A 26,387-nucleotide genomic window follows, 5' to 3' on the forward strand; every position below is an offset into this window, starting at 1 on the left:
CGAAGGGCTGGTGGTGTGCTAATCCCGAAAGAGAAGGATGCGACAGACATCAGTCAATTCCGACCAATCTCCCTTCTCAACGTCGAAGGGAAGATCTTTTTCAGTATAATAGCACAGAGGCTGTCCACTTATCTGGAAAGGAACAAGTACATTGATACATCTGTACAGAAAGCAGGCATTCCTGGTTTCTCTGGTTGCCTGGAACATACTAGTATGATTTGGCACCAGATCCAAACAGCTAAGAAAGACAAGAGAGACCTCTATGTCATCTTCCTCGGCCTGGCCAATGCCTTTGGCTCAGTTCCCCATGAACTCCTCTGGGAATCCTTCAACATTTTCCACGTACCAGAACCCATCACTACACTGGTAAAGGCCTATTTCCAAGACCTGCAATTGTGTTTCACAACACCTGACTTCACAACAACATGGCAGCGCTTGGAAGTAGGCATAATGGCAGGCTGTACAATTTCTCCTCTGGCCTTCACTATGGCCATGGAAGTCATCATCAGGGCATTGAGATGGGTGGTCGGCGGTGAGAGAACTAAGGAAGGGCTCCGTCTCCCACCTATCCGAGCATACATGGATGACATGACTACACTGACCACCACTGCAGCCTGCACCAGGCGGCTACTTGCAAAACTGCAGGATAACATCAAGTGGGCCCGGATGAAAATCAAGCCAAGCAAATCTCGAAGCATCTCCATAGTCAAGGGACAGCTTAAAGATGTGAGGTTCTGCATTGGAGATGACCCGATACCAACTGTGTCTTAGCAACCCATCAAGAGCCTGGGTAGATTGTACAACGAAAGCCTCCGGGGTAAAGATCAAGTTTAGCAAGTAAGGCAGGACATCGCCGACGGTCTTGAGAACATCAACAAGACCCTACTGCCTGGGAGGCTCAAGCTTTCGTGCCTACAGTTTGGACTTCTCCCCCGGGTAATGTGGCCACTCACCGTCTATGAGGTCCCAATAACAACAGTGGAGAAGATGGAGCGAACCATTACCTCATACGTGAAGAAATGGCTGGGTGTCCCACGATGCCTGAGTAACATCGGCCTCTATGGCAAAGGGGTCCTTGAACTACCTCTTACAAGTCTAACGGAGGAGTACAAGTGCTCTAAAGTAAGACTTCAGATGACATTGAAGGACTCCAAAGACCAGACCATTAGCAAGGCTGCACCTCCCCTACAAACTGGATGTAAACCTCTGACCCACTGGAATTGTGATACAGTGAATTATAAGTGAAATAATCTGTCTGTAAACAATTGTTGGAAAAATTACTTGTGTCATGTACAAATTAGATGTCCTAACCGACTTGCCAAAACTAGTTTGTTAACAAAACATTTGTGGAGTGGTTGAAAAGCAAGTTTTAATGACTCCAACCTAAGTGCATGTAAACTTCCTATTTCAACTGTAGATTGCATGTCAAGGGTGCAGTTGATTGTTTGTTGGAGGTGACATTAAAATCTCTATTTACTCGATGTAACCTAAATCTCAAACAACTTCAAACACCTATAGGCCTATGTATACAATATAAGACACAATACTATTTTACAGGCTTTGACATATAGAGGAATCTTACAGCTTGCTCAATTATGCTTGAAACAAAGGATATATTTCTTTAAACTATGAGCACTGTGCTACCATATGATTACAGAGTCTAATGTATGTCCACGTGAAGATCACGTTTCTCCCATTTCAGTTTCCTTCAACACTTCATCAACGTGTGAGGTTTACTCTCAGTTTACACATACCTCTTTGTTTCAAGGAAATGTTTCTAAGAATGAGTTGAACACAGTGGACAATGTTAAAGCTGTCTAATGCAATTGGTAAGACTTAAAATCAAAGATTATACTCAGGGAGTTCAGGACTGTCTGACTACGTCATTTCAATGTGGATGATGAGGTAATATTTGGTTGAGACATTGCTCAATGTGATTACAACCTATATTCACCCACTCAAAAAGACAGCCAAAAGTTAGTTGATTTTCCATTGTGTTATCAATATGATTTCAAACAAAGCTAAACTAAATTCAACTTTAAATCAAGTTTGATCAGATTTAGTCTTATTCTTTAACTTGTATTTTTGTTTGAGATGGAGACTTGAATCGAACCTATACATTTTTAACATATACACCTCCAGTAGGAGGTGCTGCACAGCCTATTGTTTGTTTTTTGATAGATGATATAACATTGAAAATCTGACTTTGTTTTAAAGGTACAAAAACATATTTTATACGAGGTTGGCCTCTTTTGAAATTGAGTTACCATGATGACATAATCCTGTGGTTGAGATTTTTTCAATTTTATTTTACCTTTATTTTACTAGGCAAGTCAGTTAAGAACAAATTCTTATTTTCAATGACGGCCTAGGAACAGTGGGTTAACTGCCTGTTCAGGGGCAGAACGACAGATTTCACCCTCAAAACAACAGTCTACATTGATGACTCTATGGAAATCCAATGTATTTTACACATAGGTTCCACTTTCTTTTATATTTCTTTCGTAACCTTATTTTGCCATTCCAGTTAAATGAGAACACATTCTCATTTACAGCAATGACCTGCGGAATAGTTACAGGGGAGAGGGGGGATGAATGAGCCAATTGGAAGAAGTTGTTTTTGCCCAAAACTGGTTAAATCAACATTGTTTCCACTTCATTTCAACCAAAACATTCAATGTGATGAATCAATAAATCAATGTGGACAACTGGGAATTTCTTCTTTTTTTCACGTAAATTTGAACGGAAATCCAACAAAATTGTGAAATGTTTTGTTGATTTCAGGTTGAATTCACGTTAGTTAACAACTCAACCAAATGTAAATTACAAAATTGACTGTCTGACTGCCCCGCTGTCATTGCCTCCATCTTCCCCGTAAGTTCAATGACAGCAAACAAATATTACCTGGTCATCCAGGGGCAAGGGGGAAACACAAGGTGTGCAGTGGACCCTATCTTATTTTATTATATTCTACATAACTGTCTAATCTTTTTCTTCGTGATTATGTAGGAGAGGAGACTGTGACAGGAATCTTAGTATGTATACATTTTCTGCAGTATTTTGGGGTGTCCTGAAAAGAAGCTACGTGAGAGAAAAAAATCATGTTCATGTTTACCTCGAGAGGCGCGGAGATGTGGACTCAGAAGATTCCAAGCGGACACACCTCCGCCAACACCCTATGCGCCCTCCTCCCTGCTCACACATTTGAGATTATGTGGGCCCCCTAGAACTGCTGCCATTATCACTTACACACTAGGCTACTACTGTACAACATATTTGCCCGTCTTTATCCACAAGGCACCAAGGCAACTGGACCATTGTGGCGATACCAGAATGGGTTGTAGACAAAGCTTTAGGCAATGCTGTGACCGGCCGAAAAATACCAACGTCCGAATTAGTCTTCCAGCAGTGTGTTTCGTATGGCAAATTGTCATGATCATCTTATTCGGCATTTTTATCCGTTATGACCAAGAATCCGACGCACATTGGGCAGAGTATAGAAAATTTCAAAATATTTCCAGTGACATTGAGAACGACTTCTATTTCAGATACCCAAGTAAGTGACCCAAAATTATATGCTCGGTTGCCGTAAACTATGTTTTCTTTTTTTTAAATGTATATTTACATTCTGTTTCATCACCAACCAGTTGTGAAACAAAATAGTAATATATATTCCAACCAAATCTTTGCCAATTTGATCGTTTTATTCAGAAACGTTGGACATTAGGGTAGTCCTTTTCCTCTACAAAAGGATAACTTTTTATTGTCATGTTACAAAAAAAATGACAACGCATAGCGTAGTATTTTATTTAACCAGGCAAGTGATTTAAGAACAAATTCTTATTTACAATGCCGGTCTACCCCTGTCAAACCCTAACGACGTTGGGCCAATTGTGCGCTGTCCTATGGGACTCCCAACCACAGCCGGTTGTGATATAGCCAGCCTCATGCTGCCCAATTCCAAATCTCCACTACAATGACCTGAGCTTGAATGTACAATTAAATAGTTGAGCAGTTATTACATTAAAATTGACATTTAATAATTTGTTCAGAAATAGCATGTCATGTTATGGTGATCACACCTACTATTCAGGGTTGGCGTCAGAACGAATCAGTTGGATGGGTATTTGACTTCCATAGGGGGGCACTTTTTTTCAATGAACTTCCTATGTTGCACATATTTTTTTAAATAGATGTTATAGTAAAGGCGGCACGTGAGTTTCAAGTTTGGGGAAGTTCCCAAGTTATCCTACCGTCTGCATGTCAGTTATACTTTTTATATGTACATTTTTGTGGAACAGTTTCATTTCAATAATACCTTTTTCGTTTCTCAAAATCACTGCCATGTGGTTAATTATAAAAATCGGAATTAAACCGATACATTTTAAATGTTGAATCTAACGCAAGAGCACCAGCCTCTGAGCGGCAGGTAGCCTAGAGGTTAGATTGTTGGACCAGTAACCGAAAGGTTGCTGGAGAGAATCCCTGAATTGACAAGGAAAAAAGCTTTCATTAACTGCCTGAACCAGAAAGGTAGTTAGCCCAGTGTTCCCCGGTTGCCGAAGACATGGATGTCGATTAAGGCATCCCCCTGCACCTCTTTGAGTAGTTGGGTTAAATGCGGAAGACACATTTCAGTAAAGGACTTCAGTTGTACAATCCCCTTGACTGTCTGGACATGGTCCAGCAACTGTGTGAATGTAGGTCCATTTTACAGTTTCGATTTGGTTTTAGTCACTTTAAAGTATATTGAGTTATCCCCCCAGTAAAATACTACTTGAGTAAAAGGCTAAAAGTATCAAGTTTCAAGTTTCAAGTTTCAAATATACTTAAGTATAGTGCTGGAAAAAGTACTCAATTAACATACTTGAGTAAAAGTTAAAGTAAACGCTATACATCAAATTCCTTATATGAAGCAATCTATCTGCAATATTAAAGCTGATCTACTCCATAAAAAAAATGAAAATAGTGTTTTTTACCAGTACGTACCTTCAGCACCTGACAGACATTAGGACTATAAGGATGTGTCTTTTACATTTTTTACATCCAATACCCTGATCAATTAAACTTGTTTGCGGACGTGAGCCATGAATGTACTGGCAGGACTATTTGTTGCCATGTAAAAAACACTTAGGGGCCCAGACAGACTGTTGTGTTGGCCCAGACTGGCGGGAGTCTCTTTCCTGTAGAGGCAGAGCAGATTAACACTGATGAAAGCATTTCATCGCAATCACAATCACCTGCACTACTTTAGCTACTTCAACTTCAGTGTTTGCAATGGAGATACACATGTAAAAAGGTACTGTCTTCTGCTCGGTATTGTGATATAAGAGGATAACAACCCCCCCCACACACACACACACCCCTATCTCTCTCAGGTTTCCAGGACGTCCATGTGATGATCTTTGTGGGCTTCGGTTTCCTCATGACCTTCCTGAAGCGCTACAGCTTTAGCGCCGTGGGCTTCAACTTCCTCATCGCTGCCTTCGGCCTTCAGTGGGCGCTGCTGATGCAGGGCTGGTTCCAATCTCTGGACCCCATGGACGGAAAGATCAAGATCAGCATGGAGAGGTTAAAGTTTGATGGCTTTGGTCTAACAGTGTTAAATTCGTTTTCTTGGTCTATTGAGATCAGTGAATATTAGTATCGGATTTGAAAGGTGAAAGTGATGTGGGTTTAAAAATAATTATATAGAACTAGTTAAAGCATCCCTTTTTTCAGCGCAATGAATTATATAAATCCATACAATTTGTATGGATTGATATCATTTTTTTTTTAACAAACTCACCCCATTCAACATCAATGTATAGAGCTCTTCTGGCTGACCATTCACTGACTGTAGTATGTATAACTTTAGCATGAATGAGTCATATGTGAATGAGTCAGTCATTCAGAATTTAGACCTACGTCATTGAAATCAATCCATAGAATAACATATGTTAATGGAAAAGGATCATGTGAGTGTGAGTGCCAGAAAACAGCATATTAAAAAAAATATATATATATATTTTTGACCTTTATTTATACAGGTTTTTCTCATTGAGATAGCATTTCTTTTCCAAGAGAGACCTGATCCAATAGCAGCATTGGGAACAACGTTTCAGACAGAACAACTTACATACACTAACACAACATTAAACAAAACTATAAACACACATACAGTGCAACAAAAACATTTTACCTTAAAAACACGAAAGTCTTGACTAAAAACAGCTGTCCTAAAGACGGAGGAGAAGTGGTGGGACCAGTCTGTGTGTGAAAATCTATCATACAGTGTCCTCAGAAAGTATTCATACCCATTGACTTATTCCACATTTTGTTGTGTTACAGCCTGAATTCAATTCTCACCAATCTATACCCCACAACGACAAAGTGAAAACATGTTTTTTTAGAAATGTTTAGAAATGATTGAAAATTAAATGCAGAAATATCTCATTGACATAAGCATTCACACCCCCGAGTAAATACTTTGTAGACGCACTGTCGTGACGTTGTATTGATTAATGTGACAACTGCTGTTCATCAAACGATTAACTGTTTATAATTACGTGATTCGATTAATCAAGTAATTATTAACTCAGTAACCTGGGGCACCATGGGAAAATGTGGTTTTCTTGAGTTTCTATTTCCCAAATTAACTCAAAGAATATCAGAATATCGTTTTTACAACCTTCACTAATTAATTAATTTCCTCTACAGTCTCATCCTGAACGTCGCATAATCCGGGAATCTGCATTAACCCGAGTCCCACTAAATAAGTCCATACCACACAAATTGAGTTGATTATTTATTTACTAACAAGCTAAAATGATAATATAAGATACACATACACAAACACACAGTCTTGGCTATTGACTAGAATGTAGTACAATGAAACAGGTCCCAAGCGGGGCAACACAATATGACGCGTGTTACACAAAATGGGGATTTAAAATGAGAGAGAAAGACAGAGAGTGCACGAGAGAAGAACACACTTAGGTACATTTGTGAACTATTCTTAGTTTAACCCCAACCTTGCCCCGAACTGCCGCTCTTATGGGTCAGAATATAATGATGTAATTACGTGTCGAAGGTCTCTGATGGGCTATCTCCTCGAGGACCGAGTTCCTCCTTCTCCTCTGATGGCGGCACCTCTGTTGTCACTGGGTGTAACTCTCTGATTGTCCACACGATGTCTGTGTCCTTTCCACTGCTTTCATTCATACACTGGATCCCTGAGCTACACGGCTGACCGTACTCAGAAGACCCCCTTTCAGAGCAAGGGCGAGGAAACAGACCACTAACCCTCTCTGTTGTGGTCTGTTTCCTCGCCCTTGTTCTGAAAGGGGGTCTTCTGAGTACGGTCAGCCGTGTAACTCAGGGATCCAGTGTATGAATGAAAGCAGTGTAGAAACACGATTCCTTGGAAAGTGGTAACCGGGTGGTCCTGCTTGAGTTCACCCTCTTAGACACAGCTACTCATCCGTAGCATAGATTGTTCAAAGGTTCCTTTGTCTTCTTCAACCCTGTGTTGCGTTTTGGGTTTGTGACTACCTCGGACCTTGGCTGCAGCTCGTGGTCACCTAGTCTACTATGTTACTTCTTAACTCATATCTTTTATACCCTCGGGTCAGAAAGGGGCGTTTCCGTATTTATGGCAAGTTCTTACGGCGTCGCTAGTTACAAGGCAAGTGCTGGATTTTACTCAGATCCAATTTAGACATCTAACTTCACATTTTATCTTTACAAAAACATTCTATTTAATCTGGACATTTTCCACACAACGTACAGTATGAAAACATCAGGTACATATTGTGAAAAGTTTTCAAGTTACAATGTTTTCATTATAACGTCGTCATTTAACTTTTAATAACATAACAAAAACGACATTCATTTTAATATTCCATCTATCGTCATCACCACCATTTTGGCTGACGAAACATATTGTCCCAAAGTCCATCTATTGCACGTTACTTGTTCTGAGGTAGGTTCTCCATAGGCCCATCATACATTCCATTCCTCCACAGTGAGAGGACAAAGGGATTTTGTCTGCTGTCTTTATTAAGATTTACAATGGGCGTGAGGTGTCATAAAACCCCCCCACCTCCATACCTCTCTATCTCTCCTCCTCTGGTGGGTGTGAGATATATAATCTGTAGGAGTGTGGTCCATGGTAACCTGACCTGAACAGGCCAGTCATGACAGTCCCCCTCTGGTAGGTTAAACTTAGAAGGATTCTGCATGTTGCAATCCACCATAAGAATGACCATCCAATGTCCTGGTTTGTGGATCATCGTAGCAATCCCCCCCCCCGGTGGTTTACCCTGGTAGGATTTCTGCATGCTGCAGATCACCACTAGAATTGATATGGGAGGGGTGGCTCTCTCCAGCAGTGGCTCTGTGTTCCGGCCCGTTGTCCAGTTGTCCCTGCTAGTGGATCTAGGCAGTAACTTGGGCAGACGTTAATAACGCAAAACACTCAGGCAATACATCATTACATTTCTTCCCCAAATGAGCGGCATTGTGGCTTTAACTGGTGGTTGTATGGGGAACTTGTTTATGGCTCTATCACTTCAAAGGAAATTCAATAAAATGAATAAAAACAAAAACAAAGAGATATAGAAAATATAGCTATCACACCTTAATCACCTAATATGGACTATGTTCAAAATATGTCCAAGGTCTATCATGGCATTGACTCTAATGCCATATCTAGGGCGATCCTACTTGAAGGTGGGTAGTTAAGGCATTTGGAAAAATGGCACCCTGAATGAAAAAACTTTGGGTGGTTGAGTCATGGCGTTCGTAAGTCATGGTGGTGGACGCGAACGGTGTGTTAACCAACCATCGATTCCGTACCACCTCCACTTGTGTGGTGGTGGCCCCATCCCTTGTTTGGTTATTTTGGCTCTACAGCGTTCTTCGCTGATGATAGGCTTAAGACCACAAAGATGCTCAGTGTTATCCCTGACGAACGGTTTGCTTGGACTGAGGTAGTGGACGTCTTTGGTTAGAGTACACATTAACAGGTTAGGGGTGAGATAGAAATCTGTATTGTTTTCCTGATAAGCTATGTCTGGGGGTGTGGCAATTTTCATGTGGGTTCAGTCACGGCAAAATCCTACATTTAGAATCGTTTTCAATCTATAGATATTCTCCAATTCAACAACCGTCAGCATCAGTAAAAATCACACTTCATTACGATCACATCCCCAGACTATAGGCCAAATGTGACTGTAACAGCCTTACCATGGTTGTAGTAGCTGAGGTCAATATGTTGTACACCATTGAGAGGGGCACTAGATACGAGGGGATTCTATTCATGGCCAAGTGGTCCGTAGAACTGCTAAACTTCACAGAGAAAATCCTCCAATAACAATTGAACCAATTGGACATGGGCAAAGTCATGATTCCTGACCTCTACTAGCTTTCCTAAATATTGGAGGGTTTTGTTCAGGAGAGTGGCATGTGTGTTTACCACCAGAATAGTGTCATGGAGAGACTTTCCCACATGTTGCAACCTGAGTGCCTGTGCTTTCATCTGTTGCTGGATAAGTGGCATCTCTTCAGTAATCTCCCTAACATTTCGCTTGACTGTGGCTAGACTGACTGCGTTGACTTTAGTGGTACCTAGGGCAAATAGTGACCCTACGGCTGCACCTATCGAGAGTAGCGCCCGGACTAATCGTTTTTTCTCGCCTAGGCACTGCTAGTTCTGACTGGGTGACTGTGAACTTTTGGAGCTGGGCCAACATATGGGCAGTGTCTAGCTGGGCATGCTTAACTGCCTGGAAGGTCCAATCCCGGGCCAACTCAAATAAACCGCAGGTGAAATGTGTTGGCGGTACATGTTCTTTGCATCTAGGCGGACATACACCCTCTGCGTGTATACTCTGCAGTTAGTTATAAGGAGTCCTGGATCATCGCGGTGAACGATTCCCGTACGGGGTCCGCTTGTGATTACATCTGCTGGGTTGGTTTTGACAAGGGCGCAGAGTGTCAGGATCAGCCAAAGGAACTCCATCCTAAAGAAAAGCATAATCAGAGATATTGTTTGATTATTTCAGTTATTTCCTTTCGTAAATGAAAATGTTTTGACAACTGTTTTTCAGATTTTCCTATTTTGGACAGCACAGCGCAGGACAATATCAATAGTGACAACACGTATATCTTGTAGTTGGGAGGAGAAGAAAAGATGTTAGGTGCAATGCACTGATCTCCTGGAAGGGATCAGCTGAAGGTACAGTGACTTGCGAAAGTATTCACCCCCCTTAGCATTTTTTCTATTTTGTTGCCTTACTACCTGGAATTAAATTAGTTTTTTGGGGGGTTTGAATCATTTGATTTACACAACATGTCTACCACTTTGAAGATGCAAAATATTTTTTATTGTGAAACAAACAAGAAATAAGACCCCAAAAAACAGAATACTCAAGCGTGCATAACTATTAACCCCCACAAAGTCAATACTTTGTAGAGCCACCTTTTGCAGCAATTGCAGCTGCAAGTCACTTGGGGTATGTCTCTATAAGCTTGGCACATCTAGCCACTGGGATTTTTTCCCATTCTTCAAGGCAAAACTGCTCCTGCTCCTTCAAGTTGGATGGGTTCCACTGGTGTACAGCAATCTTTAAGTCATACGACATATTCTCAATTGGATTGAGGTCTGGGATTTGACTAGGCCATTCCAAGACATTTAAATGTTTCCCCTTTAGCAGTAAGCTTAGGGTCATTGTCCTGTTAGGGGGTGAACCTCCGTCCCAGTATCAAATCTCTGGAAGACTGAAACAGGCTTCCCTCAAGAATTACCCTGTATTTAGCGCCATCCATCATTACTTCAATTCTGACCAGTTTCCCAGTCCCTGCCAATGAAAAACATCCCCCCCCAGCATGATGCTGCCACCACCATGCTTCACTGTGGGGATGGTATTCTCGGGGTGATTAGAGGTGTTGGGTTTGCGCCAGACATAGAATTTTCCTTGATGGCCAAAAAGCTCAATTTTAGTCTCATCTAACCAGAGTACCTTCATCCATATGTTTGGGGAGTCTCCCATATGCTTTTTGGCGAACACCAAACATGTTTGCTTATTTTTTTCTTTAAGCAACAGCTTTTTTTCTGAACACTCTTCCGTAAAGCCCAGCTCTGTGGAGTGTATGGCTTAAAGTGGTTCTGTGGACAGATACTCCAACCTCCGCTGTGGAGCTTTGCAGCTCCTTCAGGGTTATCTTTGGTATCTTTGTTGCCTCTCTGATTAATGCCCTCCATGCCTGGTCCGTGAGTTTTGATGGGCGGCCCTCTCTTAGCAGGTTTGTTGTGGTGCCATATTCTTTCCATTTTTTAATAATGGATTTAATGGTGCTCTGTGGGAGGTTCAAAGTTTTTAATATTTTTTTATAACCCACCCCTGATCTGTACTTCTCCACAACTTTGTCCCTGACCTGTTTGGAGAGCTCCTTGGTCTTCATGGTGCCGCTTGCTTGGTGTTGCCCCTTGCTTAGTGGTGTTGCAGACTCTGGAGCCTTTCAGAACAGGTGTATGTATACTGAGATCATGTGACAGATCATGTGACACTTAGATTGCAAACAGATGGACTTTATTTAACTAATTATGTGACTTATGAAGGTAATTGGTTGCACCAGATCTTATTTAGGGGTTTCATAGCAAAGGGGGTGAATACATATGCTTGCACCAATTTTCCATATATATATATATTTTTTACATTTTAAAAAAAACTTCTTGCGTCGAGCAATCCCGTATCCGGGAGCGTAATCATAGCCTCAAGCTCATCACCATAACGCAACGTTAACTATTCATGAAAATCGCAAATGAAATGAAAGAAATATATTCACTCACAAGCTTAGCCTTTTGTTAACAACACTGTCATCTCAGATTTTCAAAATATGCTTTTCAACCATAGCTACACAAGCATTTGTGTAAGAGTATTGATAGCTAGCATAGCATTAAGCCTAGCATTCAGCAGGCAACATTTTCACAAAAACAAGAAAAGCATTCAAATAAAATAATTTACCTTTGAAGAACTTCGGATGTTTTCAATGAGGAGACTCTCAGTTAGATAGCAAATGTTCAGTTTTTCCAAAAAGATTATTTGTGTAGGAGAAATCGCTCCGTTTTGTTCATCACGTTTGGCTAAGAAAAACCCCCGAAAATTCAGTCAGCCAAACTTTTTTCCAAATTAACTCCATAATATTGACAGAAACATGGCAAATGTTGTTTAGAATCAATCCTCAAGGTGTTTTTCACATATCTATTCGATGATAAATAATTCGTGGCAGTTGGGTTTCTCCTCGGAAGCAAATGGAAAAATACACACAGCTGGAGATTACGCAATAATTGCGACGGAGGACACCAAGCGAGCACCTGGTAGATGTAGTGTAAAATGGTCAATCTTCCAATGATATGCCTACAAATACCTCACAATGCTGCAGACACCTTGGGGAAACGACAGAAAGTGTAAGCTCATTCCTGGCGCATTCACAGCCATATAAGGAGACATTGGAACACAGCGCCTTCAAAATCTGGGGCATTTCCTGTTTGAAATTTCATCTTGGTTTCGCCTGTAGCATCAGTTCTGTGGCACTCACAGATAATATCTTTGCAGTTTTGGAAACGTCAGAGTGTTTTCTTTCCAAAGCTGTCAATTATATGCATAGTCGAGCATCTTTTTGTTACAAAATATCTTGTTTAAAACGGGAACGTTTTTTTTATCCAAAAATTAAAAGAGCGCCCCCCATATCGAAGAAGAAGTATTTTTTTTCATTTCACTTCACCAATTTGGACTATTTTGTGTATGTCCATTACATGAAATTCAAATAAAAATCCATTTAAATTACAGGTTGCAATGCAAAAAAATAGGAAAAATGCCAAGGGGGATGAATAGTTTTGCAAGGCACTGTACTTAAGAATTTTCTTAGTGCCTTCGACTTGCTAGGTTTCTGTCTATTCGGTGCTGGCTAGCACCCCTTCTATTCCCATGGGGCGAGTGTACAACTTGATTTGGTTCCTGTGGACCCACTTTAACATTGTGTTTTGTCAACCTTTGATGGTTCTGATTTGATAAGCTACAGGTGACAGCTTCACCACAAACTCATGTGGCCCCGTCCAGTGGGGCAGAAACTTTGTCGCAAAGCCCGCGGGTTTGGTGTATATGTAGTACCACACCTTGTCCTCGAACAACCGGTGTGAGGCCTTTTTGTCATAATAGGTTTTGTCACCTTCTGTACTTCTCTCCAACTTTCTTTGAGTATATGCAAAGGTAGTCTGTATGCCATGTCTGCGGCGACATCTCCCGATTGGTACAGGAGATGCAGTGGAAGTGTCATTTGTCGGCCTGTCATCATCTCGAATTGTGTTATTGGCTGCCACATATTTCCTCAGGATTCTGACGATCGTCTGATTGCTCCTTTCTACCCTGCCGGAGCTCCTAGATTGGTACACGATGTGGAGTTTAGCTTCGACTCCCAGGAGCCGCCATAGTTTGGTCATTAAAGCTGCCGAAAAGTGGGTTCCTCTGTCGCTGTCCATGGTTACTCCTGGCAGGCCGAAAAGACTGAAAACGTGGTTGAGCAAAAAAATGGCCTTGGTTTCCGCTGTGTCATTGGTTGCGGGCAGGCACTCCACCTACTTGTGAATGAGCAAGTCACTGTGTGGAAATACTTGTTGCCTCTGGCCGACCTGGCAACTGGGCCGATCCAGTCGTTGTGGATCGAGCTCCAGGGGTAAGACACATGCTTGAGTTGCAGGGGTGCTCTGTGAAGTGGCTTAGAGGGTTGAAACTGGCAGCAAACTAGACACCCCCTCACGTATTGTGCCACTTCTTGTTCCATGTGAGGCCAATGGGCCATCTGTCGCAATGTTTCACATGTAGCCTTGACCCCCCTATGGCTTCCACATTGACTCGTTGTGGGCACGAGCTATCATTATCCCCCTCTGTGTTTTAGGAACCATCCATCTTCATGTGGTGTCAGTTTCTGAAACCTAAACCAGTAGGTCAAGTGTGAGTGTGAGTTTATGTTTAGTTGCATACTGCGAACGAAAGTCGTGTGAACCTGCCAAAACCAATTCGGACACTGGGTGATTGACAGGATCAGACAGGAAAGCCTTCAAAGTCTGAGGGACCCATCTTGGTTTTGCATTGCTACCAGGTCACCATTCAGGAATGAATGAGTTGGCAACACATTATGTTAGTGCGAAGACGTTTCCCGCGATGCTACATGGCTGTGCATTACTGCAGATACCATGGCCGCCTCGGTGGTTTTGCGTCTCGGCATTGAACACCCAGGGGGTGACGTGAATTGCACCAGATTTTGCTCTGCTGTCGGTATGGTCGTTGCCAAGTTTGTTCATGGCAAGGTGATTTGGAGTGTCCCTTGACTTTCTTCCAATCTTCCAGTATGTCGTGTTTGGTGATGAGGTCATTCTTTGCCACTTGAAGTGGTGATGTGTTTTTGTTTCCTAAACAGTAAGTGGCATAAGAAGGTGAGTCTGGCATAGTCTGAGTCGGTGTAGATTGCAAGTTTTGACAAGTCGTGTTTCACCGCCATTTGCAGTGTGATAAGCATGCCCACTTCTGAGGACTGGCTGGTCTTGTTGCCTAGCTGAAATTGAAGTGGTTTGCACGGAATGTCATTGTGCCATACCAGTCCCACACCAGCTTGCAAATGGTCTAGATGGCGGTAAGAACAGCCATCCGCAAATGCTATCGGCATGCCAAGACCCACGTTCTCTTCGAAGTAGTGATGGTTCGAAGGCAATGGCAGAGCTACGTCACCGGGGGTGGTGTGAAGTCGGTTTCATCATCACCACACATTTGACACACCACCAAAGCCCCACCCAAAGGCAGGTTTGACCCTTCGTTTGACCCTTTGACCCTTTTGCGTAGTTGACTACTACATCATGGCTCTGCAGCGTCATCAGTCAAGTCGCTATTATGCTGTTGTGTACAGCACCCACACTGATTAGTTGGCTTTTCAGAAAAGTCACAGGCTGGTGACATGTTTCTATGATCACCTTTTATCCGCGGACATGACTGGTGAAGTGTTTGACCGCCCAGACTGTCAAAAGCAGCGCTTTTATGCAGTCTGAGTACTTGTGTTCAGCAGTTGTCTGCCTCTTTTATTTTTTACCCATCTACCAATAGGTACCCTTCTTTGCTAGGCATTGGAAAACCTTACTTGTCTTTGTGGTTGAATCTGTGTTTGAAATTCACTGCTCGACCGAGGGACCTTACAGAGGTCTGTATGAGGTACAGAGATGAGGTAGTCATTCAAAAAATCATGGTAAACATGAGTGAGTCCATGCAACCTATTATGTAACTTGTTAAAAAAAATGTTTCTCCTGAATTAATTTAGACTTGCCATAACATAATTATTGACTCAAGACATTTCAGGTTTTTATTTTTAATACATTTGTAAAAATGTCTAAACACAGTATTCACCTTTGACCATATGGGGTATTGTGTGTAGACCAGTTGGAAATACAATCTATTGAATCCATTTTTAATTCAGGCTGTAACATCAAAATGTGGAAAAAGTAAAGTGGTGTGAGTCATTTCTGCAGGCACTGTATGTATCACCTGTTACTGTTGATCCTCTTGACTTGTGAGATGTACAGTCTGTACACAGTAATGGGAGGGCAAACAAAAGACATATTGGTGCTAATCATGCATTTATGATTCTGTTGAAGTTTCTCCAATCTTGTGTAAACAGATATGATATGTGTGGGTGCATGTCTGTGTGACGTGTGTGTGTAATCAAACATGTACCCCTGTGTACCCGTGTATGCCTCTGTGCCTGTGCACGTGAACAGATAAATGTCTAAGGGTGCCTGAGCACCCGCCCTTTTGCCCTCCTATGAGAAAAGTGCCCAAATTTTTATTTAACTTTTAGTCTATTTTCACTCGTTATTTAAATGAATTGCCCATCAAACTAGCTAATTTCTCCTGATTGAATCTTGGAAAATTCCCGATCCTCCTCCCCCACTCGAGTCCACCCCGACTGCACTTGTCCTGCAGGCAGAAGCTACAGGCGCCGAAAGGTAGTGTAGTAGGGACTACCTTTTGAGTTGCATGTGTCTTCTCACGGTTAGGAATAGGGAAGCAGAACAAAAAACAATCACAGTTAAAGACCAGTTAGATTGTTTCAACAGCAGAGCTAACTAGCTGTCTAACTAACTAGCTGATTTACATAATCTACATCCGCTATGATCAGCTGATAGCCCGCCCCTCTTTGCCCTCTCTTTGAGCAGTAGGCTGTAAACTTGTAGGGATGAGTGTGATTTGACAGAATATAAAGGCCTATGCTGTTGAAATTTGATTACAGGAACATTAGATAATGAACTATGAATGTAAGAATTTTAAGTCAACTGTGGTTTCGGGAGGTAGGGTGCCCTTTTCACTGAGCACTCTAATGCCATAATAATTCCCACGCTAATGCCATAACGCTAATGCCTTAATGCTAATGCCTCAACGCTAATGCCATAACTATAATGCCATAATAATTCCCACGCTAATGCCATAACGCTAATGCCATAACACTAATGCCTCAACGCTAATGCCATATAACTATAATGCCATAATAATTCCCACGCTAATGCCATAACGCTAATGCCATAAGAGCCGTTTCGTATCCTAGCAGAACAAATTGTTATAAAGTAAGATGCAAATTAAGGGCTCTATTCAATCCGCAGTGCTGAAGAGTTGAAATTTAAAGGTAATTTACAATTGAGCCTACATATAAAGCATTTAGCGTTAATGCAGTTTGCGCGAATGCATTGCCTTTACATTTTTATCATGCTGTAAAGCCAAACTTCAGTGCTACGGATTGAATCGAGCCCTTAAAACCTTTTACAGCAGTGGGCTAAATAAGGGTCACACAATGTTTTTTGGTAGTCTTAAACAAATCTACTTTGAAATTGAAGTATTCACCTCACACACATGGTTATCGGCTTTAAAAAAAGAAGACACTTGCACCATGTCAGATATTGAGTTTAAATGTATTCAATTTTGAGTTTGCATGCCAATATTACACTTTATATACATTGCATAAGACTGAAATATAACAAAACTGTTTGACATAGAAACACTGTATTTTCGGCATAAAGAAAAATAAAAGAGTATTAATTATGGAATTAAGAGAAATCTAACATTCCACCCATGAGACCACTAGGTAATTTGACTGCAGGAAAGGTGTACTCTGTGTTGTGAGGTGTACAGAGTCACAGTAAGCTCCAAAAATATTGGTTACAGTGACACATTTTTTGTTGTTTTGGCTCTGTACTCAAGCACCTTGGAAGTATGATCATATTTATTTTACAGTTATAAGAAATGTGAAATCTTATAGTAAGTTGTTTATGTTTATTATTGTTACTATATTTAGAAAGCATTTCAGTCATTTCAAGCCCTAATGCCCCACTTATGTTGAATAGGAAAAAAATATTAGATTTGTCATATTTTCATAGTATTTGTACTACGTACTTGAGCTTGTGTCCTCAAACGTGAGTACACCTCAGCAATTTATTTAAAAAAAATACCAGAAAGGTAAGTTCCAGACCTTTCCAAAACTATACAACATTAACATTCCCAAAAGTGTGTAAAGCTGTCGTCAAGGCAAAGGTTGGCTACTTTGAATAATTGCAAATATAAAATATATTTTGATTTGCTTAACACTTTTTTGGTTACTACATTATTCCATGTGTTATTTCATATGTTTGCTGTCTTCACTATTGTTCTACAATGTAGAAATAATAAATTATATTGTATTGTGTGTAGATTGAGGAAATATCCATTTTAGAATAAAGTTGTAACATAACAAAATGTCAAGGGGTCTGAATACTTTCTGAAAGCACTGTACTAACCTAGCCTGGTCCCAGATCTGTTTTTGCTGTATTACAATGACCAAATGAGTTGGCAAGTCAGCAAAAAAGGATATGGTACCAGGCTGACACCGACCCACTATACATTGTAATCCTGCTCTGGTTCCTTCCTTCTCAGTCTGATCAATGCAGATTTCTGTGTAGCCAGCTGCCTAATAGCGTATGGGGCGGTGCTAGGCAAGTTGAGCCCAGTCCAGCTGATGGTGATGACACTGTTTGGAATCACTCTGTATGCTGTGGATGAGTTCATCATCCTCAACCTCATACATGTAAGTCTTTAGTAAATGAAGGCTTTAATATTAAGTCCTGCATACATGGTTCTCACAAATGGTCCACAGTGATGCTGTATCAAGGTCTGTGCTTGATTGATTTTCTGAATACATTTACTGTTACAATAGGGTTTTGTGGAATAGATGTTGATATCCACATATACGAATAAGGTGGCTGGTTTACTGTATATCATTCTCCCTTACAGGCCAGGGATGCTGGCGGCTCCATGGTGATCCACACATTCGGGGCTTATTATGGTCTGTCCATCTCGTGGATGCTGTACCGGCCCAACCTGGACCAGAGCAAGCGTCTGAATGGCTCTGTCTACCACTCAGACGTCTTTGCCATGATCGGTGAGTCGGATTCATAATAGTTGACGCTTTGCACATTTTCCATACTGGTATATATGCAACTGTACTACCATGGATCCACCCCTGTCCCGTAGGAACCCTGTTCCTGTGGATGTTCTGGCCTAGTTTTAACTCAGCCATCACGGACCACGGGGATGGGCAACATCGAGCGGCCATCAACACCTACCTGGCCCTGGCCTCCACTGTCCTCACCACCGTAGCCATCTCCAGTCTCTCCCAGAAGACTGGCAAGCTGGACATGGTAATTGGCCATATGGTGTGCCTTACATACATTGTCCTGGTTCCAGATCTGTTTGGGCTGTCTTGCCAACTCCTATGGTCATTGGAGTAATGGCCATACCCGTTTCCTTTTTATCATACATCTCCACTCAAACTATTGGCCAACCGTTCTGTTCCTGTGTTCCAGGTTCACATCCAGAACTCCACGCTGGCAGGGGGTGTTGCCGTGGGTACGGCAGCAGAGTTCATGCTAATGCCTTATGGGTCTCTGATCATAGGGTTCTGCTGTGGCATCATCTCCACCCTGGGCTACATCTATATCACGGTAATGTAGAATATGGAGTCACATCAGCTTTGTTCATCAGATTTATTTGCAACTTTCAACGAAATGTGCCTCCCGAATGCAGTGAAGGAGTGTAATTGCTAGTTAGAGGCTAGTATAGTAGTGACTACTGACTGGGGTACTCCTATTTGATTAGTGGGCATGTATGTGTCTGTTCCCTCAGCCTTTCATGGAGAAGTATCTGAAGATCCAGGACACGTGTGGCATCCACAACCTCCACGCCATGCCTGGGGTCATAGGGGGCATTGTGGGCGCCGTCACTGCAGCAGCCGCCAGTGAAGGGGTCTATGGCAAGGCGGGGTGAGTTATGTCATATCATTATGCACATCCAATGCTGAAACAATGAAGTCTGCTCAGTTTGTCTGCTTCCAATAGTTTTTTCCCCCACCTTAGATATAGTAAATGTTTTTTTTTTAATAGGTTGATAAACACATTTGACTTCACGGGGAAATGGAAAGACATGGTGCCGAGCCGGCAGGGAGGACACCAGGCAGCAGGGCTCTGTATTGCCCTCTGCTTTGGAGTCGGAGGAGGAATCATTGTTGGTGAGTTGGACACAATGTAACCGTCTCTAGATTAGGTTGTGTGCACTGATCAAAACAGGTTCTGAGATCCCAGGCCACCACACAAACAAGGCTAATATACTGCAAGGTCAAAGATTTTAAAATGTACAAAAATCTGGTTCACACGCTCAGTCCCAGAGATGCAGTACATACTGCTGTATGTCCTCACGATTGGCTGCCCCCACCACCCTTCGGTCATCATCTGCTCGTGGCACCCAGCCCACAGAACAGTGATGGCAGCACAGATGGAGAGAGGAAACATCCATTCTGAACAGAAGTATTCCACCTCACCCACACATTTAGGGGTCTACTGTTCGTTATCTGCGTGGTAGTGAACCATGAAGGTTTCAGTGGTGGTGGTGGAGGCAGCAGCAGTGATGGCCATCTCCCTCCATCAGCAGGCCCAGACTGATGCTGAAAGCTCCTTTTTCAGTTGTGTGGTAGCTCATTAAGTCAATCAGGCCCAACTCCTGTCTCCAAGGGGAGTCTACAATAAATCAATTAGGAAACACTAAAGGAAGGAGAAACACAGCAAACAATAGAAATCATGCAACATTTGAATAAGGCTCACAAAGTATATTGAATAAAGAAAGGTCACTGCCCACTCAAAATAAATGTTACATTCATACAAAAAAGTATGGTCTCCATTTTGGGTTAAATATAAGGAAGACAACATGTGACACATTCATGAGTGTTTTAGTGAGGACAGGTTTTGAGGGAGCTGACAAGTTCATGTAGTATTGTGCGGCTGGAGTGGTGTATTTGAATAACTGCTGTATGTACTCTGTGGTGAGGATGGTGTTTGTCCCTAGGCTGTATCCTGAGGATGCCTATCTGGGGGGATGCTCCTGATGACAACTGCTTTGACGATGAACTCTACTGGGAGGTGAGATACTGTCCTAAACCATTAAAGTCCAAATGCATTCATAGCATGAAGACTGAAGTCATTTTCGACCGATCTTTCTGAAGGTGATTTCTGAGCATTTTTTTTGTTGAGAATTTGAATCAAAACAATGTGTCATTGTTAAAGGGCAGTATATATATATATATTTTTTTTCCCCCTAAACTGTTTCCCAAATACTGTCACGTCCTTCATGGAATGGTTAATACCAATATTTAGCTATTAGCTTGTTTCCAGTCCGAGGAGGTTTGCTTATTATGACTAAATGGTCTTTGGTTTGTAGAGGCTAAGGAAGGATATAGCAGTGGAAACTATTTACCTCTTTTTTTACATGCTTTTGGAAGTTCGAATCAAATGCTGATTTCTGCCCTCAGTTACCTGAGGATGAAGAGAGCATTCCACCTATACTGGAGGACAACAACCACATGCGGAACAGGGATGTGTAAGTAACAGATTTGTGCAACAATAGGATTATGGAGGTTGGATTGTAAGGCTTTTGTTCATTATGCCTTATGATACGACAATAGTTCCTGTTTTTTTGGTTAGACATGTTACTTGACCTGGATTTGAACCTTTTTTCATCAAACGTCCCCTTTAATTTTTGTCAGATGGTCCAAAACCATCCTCAGAGAATTGCTTTAATTTACATCTAATTATTTTTTCTGGAAAAGGCTTATTATAATAAAGATTCAAATCCAGGTCATGTGACATGATTAACCAAAACACAGGGCCCTAAAATGCCTTTGTCCTCATAAAATGTGTTATGTCAAATATCCTCAAGATGGCAGCAGACCACTGTGCTATATGAAGTGTATGCCCACCCCTAGTGCATACAATCCTTGTTTGGGCCCACACAATAGCCCACACAATACTGTGAAAAATTGCCACAAATTAGTTGACAACATGTTGTTTCAGACTTTTTGAAAAGCTGAATTGGTCTTTGTGCTCTACGTGTGTGTGTGGCAATCTGTTCTGTGTGTTGCTCATCTGTTCTGTGTGTTGGTAGGGGTGTTCCATAGCCCTGGATGGGTGCTTTCTGAAAGTGACCTTGAAGTTATCCCGTAGCTGTTGTGCTTGGCCTGAAAATGACAATGGTACTGCTTTTAGAATAGGTCATTTTCAGGGCAGTGTCTGGGGATTTAAAAAAAACATTTACTCTGTGTGAGAGGAGGATTTTGTCTAATTAGGTGGAATCTGTCTATTTGATGTAGAACAATATAGAAAAAGAACAGGAACCAACTTTCTCTCAATTCCCTTTAAGCAAAGCAACGTGAAAATAGAAAGTACTGGTCAGAAAGTATGAATAAACGGTCTGAAGCCTATGTGTAGTCCTGGGCTGTACCAGTTTCACGCAAGGGTTGTAATCTTAACGTAACCTTTTGTCATTCACAGTACAGAATCCCATTTCTCTATGGAACAGAGTCAGAACTGACGCTAGAGCCTGATGTCATCTCCCCCCTACAAAAACTGATGGTTCTATCCTACACTGACTCATGCTGGACAGAAAACACTCCTATCCTCCTGTTCTGTTCATGGAATTTAGTCTACTTTACATTGGAATCACAACAAGAACTCCCTGAGAAACAGTGACAATTATCTTTGTTTAATGAAATAGTTTTGGCAAATGATAGAATAACCAGACAAAAATAATGGTGCCATGTTTCTATCACCAGTCAGGCCTAAGTCGAATCCTAAGCAGGTAACCCTACATCATTAATATTAACAGTAAGATAGGTGACTGTACACTTTATTTTCCACATTGTCATTGTGTCACCTTACCAAATAAAGACCACATGCCAAACCACTGGTGATGCTGGTGTGAGAGGAATTATTGCATTAATCGGAATTTGTGGAGATTCTGTCCTTTGTGACAGGTATAATCAAATACAATTGTCACATGCTTTGTAAACAACAGGTGTAGACTAACAGTGAAACGCTTCCTTACGGGCCCCTTCCCAAAAATGCAGAAGCAGAAATGGTCAGGAACCCTAACACGGCAGCTATCCACTGCAGCGCCATCTTCAATCTTCTACTGTATGTCATCTTTTGTTTATAGTTTAGGTTGATGTTTTTTAGGTCCAGTTGGTTTTATGGTTTATCCAAATGGCTCTATGGAATTTCAGCTCAAGCTTTCATCGTTTAGTCATAGAACCTGATTAAATTTGCATCGCTGCATTCAAGGAGTGTAAAGTATATTTATGACTGTAGAGAAAGGGGGTACATTACCGGTGTTTATAGTGAGATGTGAATTTGATTAAACTAAATCAAGGCAAATGAAAACTGCTGTGTTTGGATGTCTTCACTTATAACCTGTTTTACATATTTAATTTATTGTTCATTCTAATCTGTACGTTATGAAGCATTTTATTAAATCTAGCTACCCATTTGTGCAACCTCGTCACGAAGTGTTTGAGACTATTGTAGTGGAGTAGGTCTACTGTAGCAGGTCTTCACAGGTCCCCCAAACTCGACGACCTGAGAGGGTCCAGGTCCAAAATTCCTGATTGTATCATTTCTCGGGTGTATGTAGCTACCAGTGGTGGACCCAACTACAGCTCTGCATTGCCTAAAGCATTTATTGACTTATAGATGGCCTAGCCAACACATAAAACTCTGTTCATTAACCAGAAGTGAAACTTCTGATAAACCTTGTCACTCTGGTCCAATTGGATCCTGGTCTTGGTCCAACTTTTTGCACCTGAGAAGACCTCTGTGTAGCTTATTTTTTCACAAGTATGTGGTGCATTTTCACTAAGCACAGCAGTCTAAACAGATACTCAAAATGGCTAATGTTTAAAAACTAAGCACATTCAGTTGACTGAGTAACTAAATTTACACGTTGACTTGTTCACTGCACCAAATCACTCTTAATTTGGATACATATTCGATATGAGTATTTGCTTTTCAAAATGCGATATTCACTTTAATTATTATTTTCTTTTAATTTGTTAGTACAATTAACTTCATCTAACCACTCAAATCTGAAAACTACTGAACCAAAGTTATGTAGTGCCTAGTTAACGTGTGTAGTTTGACAACTGCTGAACACTATATTTTTACCTCAAATGTATCAGTTTATAAATGTTGGAAGGTAAAACTAAATCATATGTCTGTAAATAGTACATCATTCCCCATCTGCCGGTGTGCTTCAATAGGACAAAGTGGAAAGTCACCCTGCACTACCATTGCTGAAATACCTGATTTGTATATAACCATATAATCCATATATTTAATTGATACACTAAGATGATTAATTCCAAGCAGAGAGACGGGCAATACTGTATCAGTTGACAAGTCTTGTAGAAAAAGTCATCTTGTACAAGGTTTCATTGGTCAAAACTGGAATTTCACGAGTTAAGGACCAGACATTGAAATGGGTTTAGAATTTTTATTGAGGATATGGAATTGGACGTGAGAATGAGGATGAGAATGGACCAGATGAAGCAGAGGGCTGCAGATGAAGGATCCAGGGGGTGGAATCTAGAGATTGGAGTCTTAGGTAGACATGGTCAGGCCATGGTAGTTATGCTGCTGTGGAAAACTCCAAGTTAGTCTGACTCTGGAGAGGAATTGAGCTGTTCTGGACTGCAGGTGCTGAATGGTTGGCGATATAGTTGAGGTAGTACAGGCATATGGATGAGATGCCCATGGAGTTACCCAACCTTAAACCCCAGGAGAGCAAGCAGAAGCGACGGTGGCAAGGAAAAGAACTCCCTTGGAGGAAGAAAACCTTAAGAGGAAGCAGGCTTAGCTGAGGAGCCAATCCTCTTTTGGCTGATTAGGTAGGATTCTGTGTGTGAGGTGGATGGTGTCTGTAAACTGAGGCAGGAACTGGAGAACTGCTTGAGTTAATGCAGGTTCTAAGAGATGAGCATGTTGTGGGCTGTTGTCAGAGTGGATGTAGGAATGATAGGCTTGAGGGGACCAGCATCCAAGGAGTGTTTGGGATGCCGTGTCGAGATGCCATGGATGCAGCTCTGATGTGGAAGTAGTGTCTGGAGAATTGGTCAGATAGGGATAGCTTGTCTCAGATGTGAATGGAACCATTGGCGAGGTGATGGAGCCAGATTCGGTGATGAATAGTGGATCAGATGGAGAGGCATGTTGAGCTTATCTGGGTTGTAGACAGTAGGTGAGTGGTTTGTGAGGGCTGAGGATAGATGGTAGCCGGAACAGGTAGACTGGTTTACTTCTGCCCAACTGATCGGTTTACCTTGTTTGATGTTGAAGGAAACTTTTTCGAGGATGGCGTTGTCTGATATGCTGAGATGAGAAGTGATTTAGGTAAATGATAGAGGATGTCAACTCAAAACGTTGCAGGAAGTGCTTCAAAAAGAACCATTTTGAAATGTTTATCTTGTATTTTTTGCTAATGCAATAAATGGTAGTTACAATTACAAAAGGGTGAGCCTATCATTGGGCTCCTGAGTGGCGCAGCGTTCTAAGGCACTGCATTTTGGTGCTAGAGGCGTCACTACAGGCCCTGGTTCGATTCCAGGCTGTATCACAACCGGCCGTGATTGAGAGTCCCATAGGGTGGCGGACAACTGGCCCAGTGTCATTAGGGTTTGGCCGTCATTGTAAATAAGGATTTGTTGTTTGTGCTTCTGACTTGCCTAGTTAAATAAATAAACTTAAAAATCATTATCTGATGTGTTGGTGATTAAACAAAATGTGCTCATGGAATTTCATGGGAAAAATTTGATTTTTCATGAATGACACGGGTGAAAGTGTGAATCCCCCATTAATGCACAATTAAAGGTTCTGAACAGATTTTTAAGGTCTTGCCTATGGAAAGACTTAGCACTAAAATGAAATTAAAACATTTATACTAGGAGGATGTCATATCATTGGATGAGTGGGTGAGTGACCGACTTTTCCCCCTCATATAATTTGCCGGTGGCTGCAGCTAGAGATGCAGGCGTAATTTGGTTAGTTAGCAAGAATTGTGAATCGCTTTGCTAGCTAGCTAGCTATGCTGAACTCGAACAACTGTTAACCAGTTAGCATATCTCTTGCGTTCATAAATTCACTCTGGCTAACTACTCCGATTTCAGAGCACTCTTGTCTGAGTGTATCAGAGCGCAGAATAACTGATGAATTTACCGACTTTCAACACCCTCTGAATATGACTGGCGTCAGTAAATGGCGGCAAAAAAAAAGTAATTCAATTGTTGCCAGCAGCGCAGTTAGTCACCAACGCTCTAGATAAAATGAAAACGGCCTAACCAGCTCTGCTAGGGCGAGCAAAACGGTCAGTGTTAAAAACGAAGTGTCATATTCTTCCTGGGAGTGTATATGAACAGATTTCATGTCCACTTTAACTCAGTGTAAAGGGAGTAAGGGGATACAATACTGTTTGTGCCGATACGTAAACTTATTGCATCGTGAAATGTGAGATGTGTATCTGAGCAGAAAGTTGGGCAACTATGTGGAAATCTTTAATTTTTTTATTTTCATTTTGATGTGTTTGTTGTTATTGTTGTACTTTTTTTCTATTACACTATTTTGTTTCTGATTGTTATCATTGTTTCTGTCTTTGTTGATGTTGTTTTTGTTTAATATCTATCAATATAACAAAGAAAGAAACATTAAGAACCTTTACATTGAGAATGTCAAGGCAATATATACTGTCTGTCACTCAATTGTGTTTTTCAATTATCCTTATGTTTAAAGAACTGTGATATTTGTTTAAAACAATTTAAGATACAGTATATAGGCCCTACCACAAATATGGATATTTTTACTCCTATTGTAACTAATGTAATCAACTGCCTTTGTGATGTGAAATTAAATCATTAAAACTAGTTTACAGTGAGAATGGAATAGCTGTTTCATTAATGACGATGTA

General features: G+C 41.3%; 1 protein-coding gene across 2 annotated transcripts; it reads left to right on the forward strand.

Moving 5' to 3' along the window:
• The first annotated feature begins 3,264 nt into the window (after positions 1 to 3,264).
• LOC112245352 (ammonium transporter Rh type C 1) lies at positions 3,265 to 26,387 on the forward strand. Of its 2 annotated transcripts, none has more exons than XM_042323245.1 (11): positions 3,265 to 3,556; positions 5,379 to 5,571; positions 17,988 to 18,138; positions 18,345 to 18,492; positions 18,585 to 18,751; positions 18,917 to 19,054; positions 19,236 to 19,372; positions 19,493 to 19,617; positions 20,430 to 20,521; positions 20,911 to 20,978; positions 21,929 to 26,387. In XM_042323245.1, exons 1-11 carry the CDS (start codon positions 3,334 to 3,336, stop codon positions 21,966 to 21,968), a joined length of 1,482 nt encoding a protein of 493 aa, XP_042179179.1. In that variant the 5' UTR covers positions 3,265 to 3,333; the 3' UTR covers positions 21,969 to 26,387. The 2 variants fall into 2 exon arrangements, with proteins under 2 accessions (XP_042179179.1, XP_024269168.1); XM_024413400.2 differs by having other exon boundaries at positions 20,448 to 20,521.

Source organism: Oncorhynchus tshawytscha, linkage group LG06 (assembly GCF_018296145.1).
Source record: "Oncorhynchus tshawytscha isolate Ot180627B linkage group LG06, Otsh_v2.0, whole genome shotgun sequence".
Classification (NCBI taxonomy): Eukaryota; Metazoa; Chordata; class Actinopteri; order Salmoniformes; family Salmonidae; genus Oncorhynchus; species Oncorhynchus tshawytscha.